Raw genomic sequence first — 15,575 nt, forward strand, 5'->3', positions numbered from 1 at the left:
TGTTGCGGCTCCCAAGGTGGTCTGACTTTTGTTGAAAGGACAAAATGGCCTTCTTCTTCTTCTTCTTCTTATCATTTGGGCTGTGACTCCTGATCTAACTTGGCTTTCGGATTTCTCACTCATCCAATTGTGTTGTTGTCATGTGCCGCCACAGACTGTCCGGGCATTGTATGTATGTATATATATATATATATATATATATATATATATATATATATATATATATATATATATATACACACACACATACATATATGTGTACACACGCACTCTCTCGCTCTCTCTGTCCTGCTCACTTTCTCTCTTCTTGATTCACCCTTTTCTTTCTTTCTTTCCTTTCACACTTCCTCTAATTCTCTATCATAATCCTCATCCAAATCAACCAACCAGAGGAGCAGTTTGTTTTTGAAATCTCACACACCCTCATCTTTGCATCTTTGCATGTTAAGTCATCTAAATGTGGTTTTATAACCGCACCAAAATGGCTAACTATAAATGTAAAATAAAATAATAACAATAATTCTCCTCTTAGATCACAAATGAGGTTTGGAAGAGAAGAAAGCAACCAAAAATAAACAAACAAAAAAAAAACTCAAAACACTTCTGAACACTCACCTGCTGGTGAACTTTGAGTGAAGTAGTGCACCGTTTCATGCTGTTTCAGTAAAAACTATGATTGCCTTGTTGTTTTTGTTTGTAAGAGATCTAGAGAAAAAAGTCTTGCTTTACTCTCTGTTCTTAAATTGTTTCCTGTTTTTTTTATTTAATGACAGTCTCACTAGAATTTGCATCGCACAGCCTTTGAATTGACTCTTATTTTAAGATGTAATTCACATAACACAACACACACATGTGCACACACACATGCACACCCTGAATGACATCCTCCCCATTTGGAATTCTAGTGGTCGTGCACCTTGAAGTGTATTTGTGGTGCATTAATGGTAATTGCTCCTAAGTTTTGAAGCTGAGGTTTTAAAGAGCACAATTTAGTGCATTTCCCTTCCAGCTGTAATTGTGAGGGGAGAACAGCATCTCAGCAGATGGAAACATAATTTTTCTCAAAGCCACAGTGCAGAAGCCATTGAAGCACAGGTGTGTTTTCACGTATCTACCCAGACTAACAAACCTTTGTATGACTAGAATCTCATACAGAACAGTTTAACATATTAACCATGACACCAAAGCTAGAATCCAAATTTCCTTCATAACACTTTGCAAGACTTCAACCTTCAGATGTCACAGTCATGCTGTTATTAATGATTTCTCCCTGAGACAACTAAAGAAATTCGTTTGAAATGGCAAATTCTAAACTTTTAATCCATAATAAATTTGTGTTTGTGAGTAGATGAGATGATTTGTTAAGATTGAAATGAAAAGTTTTTGTGTTGGTTTACAGAGAAGAATGACTATCCTTTATAGCTTTACCAGATGTTTTGTAATTTCTTGATATCAAAGCACATGAGAAAAAAGCTAGAACTGCAGATTTATACCAATATATAATGTAAATGTGACTCATTGTGTTTCTTACCATGTAATTAAATATAGAATTGTGTAAATGCATTTGGATCATGTAGCAAAACAAAACGAAAAACTTTAAAGTGTTAATTATGAAGAATGTATCTATGAAGCAGAGGCCAAAAGCTCTCCAGGTGAATCCCAACTGTGCTTTTGATCATGGAAATCATGATATCATTTGGGTCATTGAAACAAATTACCCCCTGAAGCTTCTACGTGCCATATTTGCAACACCTGTTGTGTCTCCTTCTGACTCCTAGAAAGTTACTTCAAGGGTATACTTACCTTACCTTGCTTGCAAATGAGCTCAACGTTTCGGTAAAATACGTGTAACCAGGGTTTTTACAGCTGAGCTTTGTCATTGATATCAACTCAAAAAATAGAATAATGAGTGTGTAAATGTTTATACACTGTAACAAATTACTCATCAGTTCATCCTAAAAGAATTACTTACTCTGGTAACAAGGAATTTAACTAGTTTTATTTAACGCAAAGAATTAATCCGATTTAAAGAAAGTTCCTTCAAAGTATTTATAAAGGTTGAATAAAGCTAGTTATTTTACTTGTTACCATATGAAGTATTTTTTTTTTTAGGTTGAACAGATGAGCCATTTATAGCCCCAACTATATGGAAATTCCATTTAGCAGAACAGCAGCCACTTCCTTTACCTCTTTGGCCACTCTCAGTTTTGCTGCTGGTGGATGCACCCTCCCCATTAAAACCCAGCATATTTTGAGAGGATTTGGAAGAAGGTGAGGTCAAAGTTGATGCCAAGAAGAATCTTAGATCCATGACTCTCTCACCATAACCACTTTAATCAGTAAGGCTCATAAGTGTGCAACACATGGACCACGCCAGGAAGGATCTTTTCCACATAATTCGGTTCAGTTCACTTTTACCTTTTGTAATACTGCTTCCAACAGATACAGCAGCTTTCCTGTAGCATCGAATTCCAGGTAATATCACTTGGTTTCAAGGATTCAACCCTTGGAATCAGCCCTGCTTCTTGAGTTCAATTACAAACAGTGTGTTCAGAGACCGAGGTGGTAGTTCAAATGTAAACATGCAATAACATCCTGTTTAAAAATCAGTGACCATAAGCAAAGGTGTTGAATCTCTTCTGTCAAGCTAAATAAGTCTGGCATACCTCTGAAAGAACAACTTAAAATCCATTCTCTTTTGTTGCCATTTTATATCAGAGAGACTTAGTAAGCTAGCAAAGTATACGCCTTGCTGACGCTCACATTTCTTAATGCAAAGGGGTTGTTTGAGGGAAGGACTCTCGGGGTGGTCATAGAGGTGGGACTTTCTGGCAGTCTTCAGTGTGGCATCAGAAATCATGAGAGCCATCCAATATCACCCCATTCATTCAGTTACTCGAGATGTCTAGTACCAAGACTTACTTTCTATAAATGTGGGTCCAGTACCCTAAAGATCAGTCTTAGGGAGACAGGAAAAAAAAACTCCCAAATAGCATAAAGATGAAGCAGGGCATGGAACTCTATCAGGCCAAGAAACTCAAGCAGGCACGTTAAGTTAAATGTCATTTGAACAGGCCAGATGCCCTCCTTTCCCTATGCAAATAAAGTGAGAACAGTTGAGATTTTAGGATCCCCCCATTCCCCATTCTTTTTTTCTACATCACTTTCATTCTGAAGTCTTCCACACTCAAGGCCTCACAATTCACGTGTGTGTTTTGGGTTTCTTTAAAAACCTTTTTTATGTGTGTGTGTGTTTGCGTGTAACGAAAAGCAGCAGAGCTTGTGTGTGATTTTTGCAGGAAATTTCCTTTTTTTTTTAGTTTATTTTCTTTGCAAGAATTAAAGTGCATTCACTTTACAGCTTTGATTCTGCCCCCCCTCTCCCCCCACAATCAACAGTGAAGAGCAGTAACATATTCACTGCCACTCACTCCTGAAATCTAATGGATGGCCAACAATACACTGTTTCCAACAGAATTTAGTTTCCATGCCAACCGTGTTTTTCTGCTTCCCCCCCTCTGTAAGTTGCGACGTTAATTGGCTCGTCAGCGAGGACATAATGTTTTGATTGCATGAAAAACACTTACTGATAGTATTATAGAAGGGGAATGGAATCGGATGCAACGGTCGTTTTCTTGCATCCTTTTCTTTTTTTTCTCCTTCATCACAGATTTGAATAATCAGAGTGGTGGTGGCCTGGACATGTTTTTCCTGCCTTTTGGATCCCTTTTTTCTCAAATTAACACATGTTAATGATGTGAAACTTCGCTCTCTCTCTCCCTCTCTCTGCCTGAGACCATTTATAAAAATATATAAAAAAGCACCCTTTTTAGGCTTCAACCTTGTACCTAAATGCCATGTTTTTACAAGCTAATAAAAAGCATTTTTGTGCTTTCATGACCAGCAGACATTAAAAACAGGCCAGACATATTGCTCTCAATCAGGCTAGGGGTGGCCGAAATGGCAAAAATACATCATCACAACATCTCAAGACATTTCCAAGATACTCAATTTGCATTACAGTATTTAGATTTTATAAACAGGAATATAAAAAAGAACAGCTATACCATGTGTAAGAAATACTATCAAAAACAAAAAAGACTTCAGTGATATTTATTCAATATTTTATGTTCTGTCCTGCATTAAATCGAAATAAACAAGACTCTCTTTAATGAAACGTCCGTGTTGTTTAGTGCCCACCAGTTGTCCAAGCTGTTATTGACTGTAAATTCATTGACTGAGCCACAGTCTCACTCACAGCCTGCAGTCAGATGTTCTATATGTAAAGCGACAACGACAAAAGTCGTTACCGAACCATTTGGTAAAGTTTGTTGTTGTGAATGTTTTTGGTAGTGACAAAATGGAATGTTCAGTCATTTGTTTAAAAAAAAAAATAAACAACATTAAGGTGTAGGGTCATTCAAAGCAAAACAGTTTTTGTATGAAGTCCAAGTCAGTTAAAAGTCTCAAGTGTGTTTTCAACTGTGATTTCGAACCAGTTCAGTAGAATGATGCATATACCAGTGCCACACATACTACCATTCCATCACCATGTCAAGAATGGTCCACTATCCAAATAATATCTGGACAACAATGATGGTGTGATCAGAAACTGACCAATAATGAACAGGGTAGAGGGCAGCTGACAAATTGTGCATGGCAGACTATACAGTCTATAATTTTACACCTATATAGTGGACCTATAAGGTATGTTGAGCTCATAAAATGGTCAGTGAGTTGAAGTACAAGCTAGGGATTTTAATAAATTGGACACATTTAAAAAGACAGTGATCGACACTTGCTAACACACAAACATAGACTGTCAGTGGAAAAAGCAGTTGATATTCTTAGATATCTGTGTCATTGGTGTAGTTTGTGTTTCATAGTCCATTTTTCTCTCACTCCTCTTTTGTCACAGGTTGGTGAAAGGCAGCATGTGTTGGTCACTGAGGAGTCTTTTGATGGGCAGTACTATGTCGCTCACAACAAATTCTATGAACAGGTAAGGCCATGGTTATTTCCTTTGTTGAGGAAGATTTGCTTTGACAAATGAAACAGTGCAGTTTTGTCTTGAACTAGGAGTCATGCCGCCATTTCTCAAGCCAGTATTAAGGTTGATAGAATGAAATTGTTACAGTATATGGGATTTATCTCTTTCTGGGGACCAGATGTAGCCAGGATAATGGAACATTTTGCCATAGTGGGGGATTTCACTGCTTTAGCTGAGAAAATGCTTTTTCCTCAAAAAATACTGCAGTTGTTTACTAGAAATGGTAAAAGAGGATGAAGTTGGTGTTTTGGTTGTTGAGGTTAGAGTTAGTTAGGTGTAGAACAGCAGCATTTACATACACTCTTACAGAAGAACATGAAACACCCATAATGACAGAAATACAGGTGTTGTGTGTATGTTGCTGTCAGTTTTTAATCAAACATTTGGAAACGCTATAGTTTGCAGGGCTCGACTTGAAAAATGAAATAAATAAATTAAATTGTTGTTTTAAAAAAAAAATTACCTGACTGCATATTACTTCAAAGCAGCCTTGTAAAAATCCACTTTTAAACATCTTCAGATAAATCAATTTACCTGTGTTAGCAGTCATCAAACCATGTTTGAAGTCATGCTGTTTAAAAAGAGGGGACCAGGAATGCGTTTTTGCTGTTTGACCTCCAGGCTATAAACTTTCTCCCTTTCTCGATCCCTCTCAACTTTTTTCTGGCAGATTGAGTTTTCTCTCTACATCTGCTCTCACTGCTTTGGTGTGGAATGCATTGGCGTGCAATATTTAGGCTTTAGAGGCATTCGTCTTTAGTAGTTTTCAATCTTTTCAGATCAAAATCTAATCTGCGTGTCAATGCCTTTGTCTGTGCTGCATGTGTGCTGGTGTTAATTTTGACGATTACTCTGTGGACAGAGCGATGGGAACATGCTGGCGCAGACTGAATGAAACAAACGTGTGGGTTCTTTTGCTCTGTCTGAGTGTGGGCTTTCAAGTTTTCTATGAACAAAGTGCAAGTAATGCATTTGTAGTACGGGAGAATGATCCCTGCATTTGCAGTCGGGAGCAGTAGAAAAAGCATTTGCAGTGGGTGATTAAAACCAACATTATTACCTCAAATTAGAGCCTGCCTCTGTCTACTGCCTAGATATAGGCATGGCTTTGACAGGAAAGTACCGTTTTACTGACATGAAAATAAGGCTAACCATAAATTGCTGGTTTTGCGTGACCTGCAGGCATTATTTTGTTCTCTTTAGATGCACTGCTACCGCATACTGCTGATGGCTGTACGCAGTAGCAGACTTTTTCGTCAGACTTTTAAAAACTGATGCACTGAAGTGCACATGGGTAAAATTCCAGTCATTCAAATTGTTTTTTTCATTTTTGAATATTTTAATTATTTAATGAATCCAGTTTTATTGAATATTTGTTGCATCCCTTGTTAAAAGTAACACAAAGTGTGCTGTCCTTAACTGAACACGCCAGTGTGTCTAGTTAAAGTGTGTCTAAAATTAAAGCTAAAATTCTAATGTAAAATTAAAACTAGTTCAGCTGGCTTCCCAAACTATTTCGACAGGTTCTGCTGTATAATGTAGCCTATTTTTGTTGCAAACAGGTGGCATTCATTCAAGAATCTCTCTCATGATCTACCTCTCCTTATGGGTGGTTGGATGAAGGGAACACTGCTCAGCCAAGTGTCATGACTGAGCGCAGTGGGCTTTGGCTCTGCAAGGGTTGTTGGGGTCATGCGTCCAGCCAGCCACCCGCCATTGATCGTTCTATTATGGGAGCCAACAAAAGCCCATCTCTAGAGCCATCAATAGAAGAGAGCACAGGCACTCTAATCTCGGATGCAAGCTGTCGCGTTTGCTTTTTTGCTCCGTCCCCCCATCCCTTTTCTTCCTTCTTCTCAACCTTGATCCTTGATCCTGCCATTCAAAGTAGTTCTGGTCTCCAGAGTCCTTGGGATGTGACTGACCATGAAGGGAGATGAAGATGTTTTTTTCAATGGCAGTTTGTCCCAACATGATCCATTAAGGGATCGCTGAATCCAGCCTGATGTTGCTGCCACCACTGCTCAAGCCTGAGGTATTGGTCACCTGCCAAGGCTGTGTGATCGTTTAGAATTATTCATGCGATGCACACCAATGTGTTTCATATGCTCTTAAAAATAAAGGCTCCTCAGCCGTACTTGACTTGTATGTACAGTTCTAGGAAACAGCCTTTTATTTGGTATAGAATCTTTGCATTATGTGGAGGTTTTTTAAACTTTAAAAAGGTTCTTTACACTCACACATCTCATTTACAAAATAGTTCTTTAAAGAACCTAACAATGAGAGCAACAAATGTGATACTTCAAGGTCAGCTGTCTGATCTTAAGGACACTTCGCCTATCATCCAAATGATTTCATCAGATATCTTCAAGATAGAAGGGAATCAAAATGGTTCTTCTGTGGCATCACTCTAAAGAATATTCTTTTGGCACTTTTATGTTTTAAAAGTGAGTATGTGTTTACCAAAAAAGAAGTAAACGTATGGGCAGTTCACATCTTCACAGGTCTGCACAAAGACTGCCCTCACTTTCAGTCACTTGTTGCTCATAGCCACACCCAGCTAAAGATGCTCCAGTTCAGGAACTGTCACATGGGAAATGTGTGAGCTAACAAAAGGCAAGGATGGGGTTCAAAAAGAGTGCAGCAGTTCCTTCAATTTACAAGATGTTTTACAAAGAAAACAGCAACACAGGTACAGTTCATGTTTTTTCTTCATGAACTTGGGTGACCTTTAATGGAGGTCTGCAGTGTCTGCTCATAAAATTCAAATTGAGATGTGGATAACAGAAAACACTGTGTAGTGATTAATTGGCAGTAGTAGAGCTATGTTGGAGCTGATGAATGGTAACGCTCTGCTTTGCCTTTAATGTCAAGAGAATGAAAGGTGGGCTCCCCTTCTCCTGAAGTTATCCTGGGCTTAGTTGTATTGGTAACAAGAGCAATTTTGAACGCAAAGCCCTATAGATCCAACCCACACAGGCTATTTAACTCAGTTTTCCCTGTGAGTCCATTGCAATCTGTCTTTCTTTGGCGTTATAGCAGAGAGTCAGTAATCCTCCTCATGTTGTCATAAGGCCACTGGTGGTGGAAGAGTCTGTTACCAAATACAGTGTCCATTAAAACAAGAAGCTTGCATGTTGATCATTTAGCAGTTAACCAAATAACTGTTCTTTTTAGCCCTGTAAACAAGCTATACATCCCTTAAACTGTAAATTAGATACTTAGTATGGCTTTTCTGGAGTGACTATTGCTGTTGTAAGCATATGTTTATGTTTACTGCTTGTTTTTAATGGTTAGGAGAGAGAAGTGTTAGGTTTATGGGTATTTTTAAGGTTGTGAGCATAGACATAGTGTCTGTAAGAACACAGTGCTAAAGAGAGATGTAGGGGCTCGTAATGTGGGGTTGAAGATACCAGCCCTGTTGTTATTGAACACTATTGATCTGGGCCCTCTCATATAACTCTGGGCATGTGGAGATCGATGGTGTTTAAGTTTCGCTGGAGCTCTCATACTCACAGGATGTGTTAAAGATGTCATACTTCAGCTAAAGGCACAAAACAGTTGAAGACTCAACTGAGTTATGAATGGTTTGTGAGTGTTTTTCATTCTTTCGAGGAAAGAATGGCTTGATATGTATACATATTACATATTAATATATATATACATTATGTATTTATTTATTTATTTTTTTTATAAGTGTTGCTTAGGCTCAGAGTTTCTCGACCTAATATTCCAGACAAAGTTCACTAGCAAAACAGTAGTGCAACATTTATTTAAAATTATTTATTTATTATTTTCAACCTTTCAACATTTAATGTGCATCATTCACTTAAACAGGACTAAATATGCTCTCATGGACTCCTGCCATTGTTGGGATTTTAACTTATCTTCCTATAGTACAGTACTGTTTGTTGGGTTTGTGTGCTTGGACCTCTCTGCCTACCTCTTTTTTTCTTCTGTTTGGTTGTTCCAATCATCCATGTTCTTTCTGCACAGGTCCTGGTTCCCAAAAATGCTAAGTTCAAAGGGAAGATGATTGAGGTGGACATCTATGAGGCTGGGAAGCATTTCATGCGTGGACGTCCAGTGGAGGATGCCAGAGTCATCACACCCTCCATCTCCCAGCCACTGCTGAAAGGAGAAGTGTCCGGCATTCCTCAGGTCAGTATCATCTACTCTGAGCATTCAGAAGCTGTGTAGGTTTGTGTCAGTAGGCAGGTATCATGTAGCTGCCCTTCAGTAAAGTGTTGAGTTTACAAGTATATGCCTGTGTGTGTGAGAGTGAGTCAGAAAGTGTTCCCAGGAGAATGAAGCTATACTAATTGTCTCCTCTGGTCTTGCTATGTCACTGCTGTGTGTTGGAGGAGCTTAACTAGTGAAGCAGCTCTTGTGCAGACTGGTCTTGGTTTAGGTGTCCATTCTGCTCCATTAGGTCGTCTCTCTATAAATCTCCTCCACATCCCGTCTCCTCCTCTCCCTTCTTTCTTTGACCTGCATGGAGGAAACCGAATTATCATTGACCCCTAGAGGTCAAGCGACCACTCCTCTATTGCTTGGCTCAGACACCGGTTCACTTTTCCCTAACTGATGCTGCATTCAGAGCTGCTAACCTGTGTTGACCATGGATGTATGATGGAGTATCTCCAGCAGAACTAACAGCATGCTCAAGATAATGTCTCTCTCTCTCTTTCTCTATTGCTCTCTCTCTCCTTCTCTCTCTCTCCTTCCCTCTCTCTCCTTCCCTTTTTCTTCTCCATGCCAGAACCAGCCATAAAAGCTGATGGAGTGTGAAATTAAAATGTGTATCACATTTCGGTGTCCTCACTGCTGTCTCCTCAGCACAGATGTGTCTGTGTGAAAAAATAAAAAATAATGTAGCAGCCACAGATTACCATAGGAATGACAAAAAGTGACAGTTAAGCCAGCCATGTAATTCCCAAATTACTCATGGAGGACAGCCAGCCTCCCTTCTAGCTCATTCACAGGCAGGATGCACCTCGCCATGAGTTTAGCCTCATTTTGTGGCATTTGTATGAATGATGTCTTAAAAAAAATCTAATTTTGTCTTTTTAAGCCATCGATTGATCACTTTGAAGTAAGTGGTTTTAAAAAAGCTGCTAATGACTTGTAAATGTGTCTTACACTTATTGTTTACTTGTTATTGTTTTACTGCATGGTCACTCTTTGCTGCAAAGACACGAAATTGTCATAAGTATAGCTTTGCTAAATCATTGCTGGCTCATAAAGCTTTGTAGACAGTTCCTGTTTCCATCCATTTCTAATGACGGCCCGGTAGCAGCTTCAGTAGCCTCAGTAATTTTGCTTTTTCATATTTCTTAGGAAATCTTCAAAATGGAATAAGCTTGCGTCACTCTAAAAAGAGTCACCTGCCTCTGTAGTGCACACATTTACATGTCAAGACATAAAAGAGAGGGAGAGGCTGGCAGATAGGGAGAAGGTTTTTCATGTGATTTATTGGAGTGTGGATTTGTTTAAGGGGAAGCGGAGGTGGGAGGGGCTGCGTGTCCAGGTGTGTGGATGTCCTCTGGCGCTGTGGAGTCACTTCTCAGAGTCTGAACTCTGTGACCTATGCTTGTTCTGCCACAGTACTGTCGCTGGAAAGGCTTAAATAAGGATTGCAGATTGCAGAAAAGAAGCCTCAACGGTTGCTCTCTGATCGCAAATGGTTGTAATATGTAGAGTGTAATCACTTTGACATAAATTTTTGGTTATGATTATAAGCTTGTAAACCACGTTAACACAGTTGTACATTCACTTTCCACTTTAGTAGAAAGCTCTACCTTGAATGTCCACTCACCACTTGGGTGGTGGACCATTCTAAGCACAGCAGTGACACTGACATGGTAGTGATATGGTAGAGTGTGTGGTGCTGGTATGAGTAAATCAGGTACAGCGGCATTTTCAAACATATCAGTGTCACTGATCCAAAAATTTGGTCCAGAAACTGACGATCAATAAAGGTCTAGAGCAGGGGTATTTAATTAAAATTCACTAAGGTCCAATTAGAGAAAATTTCCTCAAGCAAAGGTCTGGAACATCATAATGTCTAACTTGCATCATGATTCGGTGCCATATACTGTATACTGAAGTAGCCTAGTAGTTATATCAGCATCTTATACAGTCAACAACTGAATGTCAAATCAAATAAAGTGCAATTCAGTAATATTTCAACAACATTTATTGTCGCTTTTCTCTTTTTAGAGCACACCATGTGAAGTAACTTCCCTCTGACTGACTTTCTTCTCTGACTGCTGTTTCCCTGCCCTGTGCATCACTCACTCGAGTCTCAGTGCTCATCGTAATGCACTATTACGATGTCACGTGTGCTATTTACAATGCATGCGATTGGTCTGTGAGTCTCCCGGGATGCTAAAGCGGTACCGTAAAATCTAGAAAAGTGACGCCGATTAAAATAGGACCACCCCATCGAAATTAAATAATTCTCCAGAGTTTATCGGTTATAGGTCCAGGTCCGCATAGTACAGCGTCTGGGTCCGGACTCAGACCGCAGTCCGTCTATTAGTGACCTCTAGTCTAGAGGATGTTTGACTCAAGTTCTGCATCAACAGATGGCCTACAGTCTTTAACTGTACACCAGCAAGGTGGACCTACAAGTGTAGGGTTTCTAACAGAGATAGCGCAAGACCGCTTTCTCTTTTGTGATATTGGTACTGAAACCTGGAGTATCTGCCAGTGCTGATCCTTTACTTTCTTACAGGATTAAATCAGTTTCATTTTTTTTTTTTTCTCTACAATATCCGATCCAGCATTTTCTGCTGATATCAGCCCAATACCTGAGTTTGGATCTGTGGATCTCTACTTTGTAATAAAGTTGGCGGTGAGTATATGTGAAATATGCTTACGCTATTCTACTAGGCATTAGGTTGATATCAGCAGAAAATGCTGGATCAGATATCGGAGGGGAAAACACTATGAAACCGCTCCAATCCTGTAACAAATCTAGCCTGAAATAACACTTAGCTTGCTGGTTTATGGAGCCAGAGACTGCAGCCCATCTGTTGATGCACACTTTGCATTAACTATCCACTAGCGCTTCATCAGTGGTCCATTTCTGACTACAGAGCTGCTCTTAGCTGTCCACAGACGAGCTCTAGCCATACTAAAATTGTTAAAATCCATTTGAAATCCACTGAACAGATCAAAGATACATTTGCACTGCTTTTGGCTCAGTTACAGGCTCAAAATCTGGACCAACACATCACAAATGATGACTGTAAAACGTGTATACATGAACATCATCAAAAAGATCCAACACTAGTATTTCTACACATGAACTTTTTTCTAGCGTTGTCTATTTGCAAGTGCTAAAACTAATTTAGATGCTAACAGCACCTCTCGTTCTTCTCCCAGCCTTTGCTTTCTAGATCCTGAGCCAATCACCATATCGATTCGGAGCAGCATGACCTTGAATTTCTTGCCTCGGGTCAATTAGTAACTCGTCTCTGAGTGCGGGTGTTGGAGGTTGGCTAAAGTGAGTTTGCGCTGTAAACAGGGGAATGGGAGCCGTGTTTGTCAAGTGTCTAAACAAACCATGGTATGATAGAGGAGATGGATGGAGCAGCGTGTGTGTGGGAACAACACTGAAATGCTGCATTTCTGACACTTCTCACTCCGCCTCTGCTATTTATACAAGGGCATCTCGGGCACCGTCATTTATTTTCCATAGAGTATAGCTTTTGTTTATTTATTAATTTATTTGTTTCTGTTCATGCTTTATTAGAAGTGTTAATTGCGTGTTAATTGACGGGTCAGCAAGGACTAATTGGAACTCCCTAAAGATTTCTATATAGCTGAGGATTTGGGGTTGGCATATTTCAACAATTTCATATTCATCCTTTAAAGCATTCCGTCCTTAATCAGTGAAAGAAACATTCTTTTAGAACTCTATGGACAGTTGCAGGCTTTGAGCCAGTGTGGTCATCAAAAACTCATCATAATAATTAAATAAATATTATGTAAATATGATAAATGTAATGGAAAATAAAAAAACATGCATCTACGTTTCTGCACCTTTATACAGATTTGTACATTTACATGCACCTTTTTTAAGATTTTTTTTATGTGGCACTAAATGTTTTGTGCATATGGATGCACAAGATATTTAGTGCTTTATAAAAAATACTTGTGCTCTGTAACGGTGTATTTCAGTCACTCGTGCATCTTGGACAAGCTTAAATACCCCTGATCAAATGACGTGTTGGTTTGAAGTGAAAGTAAGTTGACACATCCTCTAAAGAGAACACGCTTCTGTGCATTTTATGCACAGTTACTGTTTATTTGCTTAGCAAATAGGAAAAAATAAAACACAAAATGTGGCCTGTGGAAAAGTTATAAAATAACTAGTAAATAAATAGGAATTGTTCAATAAATGTTGCAGAAAAATGCTATATTTAAGTGAGCTAACTGTAGAGGATGTGTTAACTTCCTTTCACTTAGAAAATCAACAAAACATATAATTTAACAAACTGTGTTTCTTTTGAGCATCCCTTTATTTCTCCATCTTGCATTTCAACTCTCAAACTAAAAACTGCCTTCCCACTCACTTCTCCTTATAGAAAACACAGTGTTTTCATATTGTACATGACCCAGTATCTCATTAGGGCATGTGGCCAGGGTGACTATTGGTGAGTGGACTTGGAATCATGAATGCATATGCTGCAGTCTGAGCATTAATCATTATCTCTATTCAGAGATAGAGAGAGAGGGGTTGGAAAAACATGGTCCCTCTGTCTGTCTCTGCTGGCCTCTGCATTCTTCAGTTTTTTCTCTGGGTGACCCAGCTCACCCACACGCCACCCTCCCCTGTTTGTCTGTGTATATCTGAGCATGCGGTGCCAAAACACAGCAGCACGCGTGTGTCATGAAAAGCCCGCTGCACGCGGCGCTGAAAAATAGACGTGCCATTAAAAAGTGTCTGACGGAGGGTCTCTCGCCACCGTGGACCTGCTTTCCTCCATCCCGCTGCTAATGCCTTAATAATTCACTCCTAGTCTCGCCAAACACCTGGAATAGGGGATTAAAAATGATGAAGCGCTTAATTACGCCAAAACCATGCCCATGTGTGTGAATGTGTGCTGTACTATACAAGCTCTACCACTGTTTTGGGGTTTCTGGGCCTTTGCATCAGCGCATAGCCCTGTGGCCCAGACTTCCTTTGAGAAAAGCAGCCATTTGGAGTTCACTCCACAGGGGTGCTCGCTGCAAGTTCCAGTCACCAGGCCAATACAGCCAGCTTCAGGCAATATGCATTCCCCTTCTCCCGCCTTTACATCTATACGATCTCACAGCCTTCCCAGAACAACACTAGAACAACAATTGGGCTCCACAGAAAGGCCGATGCAATTCTTACAGTTTGTTGCTTTGAGGTTGCGTAATTCCTTCATTTCTTGAGAAAAACAAAAATGAGGTTATTTCTTTGAAACGTTTTTGGTTATGTAATTTTGCTTTACTGTTTACCCACTGTTTTATTGTTCATTAGGAATTCAGTTCTAGATAGCCTTCATTTAGATGTTCTATTTATATGCAACAGTATGTTCATGCCTCATATGCATAATTTTTTCGAAGGCGTTCAAGAAATTATGCTCATATCATGAGACGTAGAAATAACGGCAAATATAAACGGACTTCATTTCATGCTCCTGCATGCTAAACGATTTAGCTGAGAATGTAATTTTAACCCAGTTGTCATGGCCTTAAACCTGTTTAGGTAACGTGTGCCTTATGTTGTGATACCCAAAGAAATATTCAATAACCCAGTAAAAATCACCACCAATTGTATATACTTAATACCTTATACAATATAGCTGTTACGTATTAAAGAGTTTGACATGATACAGCACAATCTTTACAATGTATAAAGATGGAGACAGGATGAATGATGGACCCAAATTCATACCAGATTCATAAAGTGATTCATGATGTTGTCAAGCTTAATGAAAGATGGTTTAAATTTATTACAACGTCACATTTTTTTAATATGTGATGATTTAGATGATTTATAACATGATGTAATTTCTCACACAGTCATTTGTTTTTTGCACTAAACTGAGAGCTTTCCCGAGTCTTTGCCGCAGACTCAGTGTGGTTTGTTTGAATATCAGCTCAACAGCACCAGTCAGGCACCCAGTCCCACCCAGTCCCACCAGAGTGCGTTCTTTGTCCTGGGTCACTTTCAGTGGCTCCTACTGTGGTGGCTACATAATACATGCATGTGTCCTGACAACAGCCTGAAGAGCACAGGGCTTGAGGGTGTCCCTCAGTCTCATATTGTGTAGTGTGTGTTATTTTGTTCGCTAATGTTGCACGCATTTATGGGATGAGTTGTCGGGAGAGATTGTTCAGTGCAACTACTCATTGACAGAAATGATGTATGTTGGATGCATAACTGTATAGTGTTTCTTAAGATCTGGAGTCTTCAGATTTCCATCGAGAGAACAAAGCACATGAACCGCATTAACACACTGGAGGCCTTCAGTAAAGGAAT

The 15,575-nt window shown here is 39.4% G+C and overlaps 1 protein-coding gene across 2 annotated transcripts in view; it reads left to right on the plus strand.

Moving 5' to 3' along the window:
- cdkal1 (CDK5 regulatory subunit associated protein 1-like 1) overlaps positions 1-15,575 on the plus strand; it is a 350,180-nt gene that overhangs the window by 327,882 nt on the left and 6,723 nt on the right. For both annotated transcript variants that reach the window (XM_036588203.1, XM_036588209.1), the window contains exons 13-14: positions 4,919-5,002; positions 9,047-9,211. In XM_036588203.1, the coding sequence (XP_036444096.1) occupies positions 4,919-5,002; positions 9,047-9,211 (249 nt within the window). The remainder of the gene's footprint in view (positions 1-4,918; positions 5,003-9,046; positions 9,212-15,575) is intronic.

Source organism: Colossoma macropomum, unplaced genomic scaffold (genome assembly GCF_904425465.1).
Source record: "Colossoma macropomum unplaced genomic scaffold, Colossoma_macropomum, whole genome shotgun sequence".
Taxonomy (NCBI): Eukaryota; Metazoa; Chordata; class Actinopteri; order Characiformes; family Serrasalmidae; genus Colossoma; species Colossoma macropomum.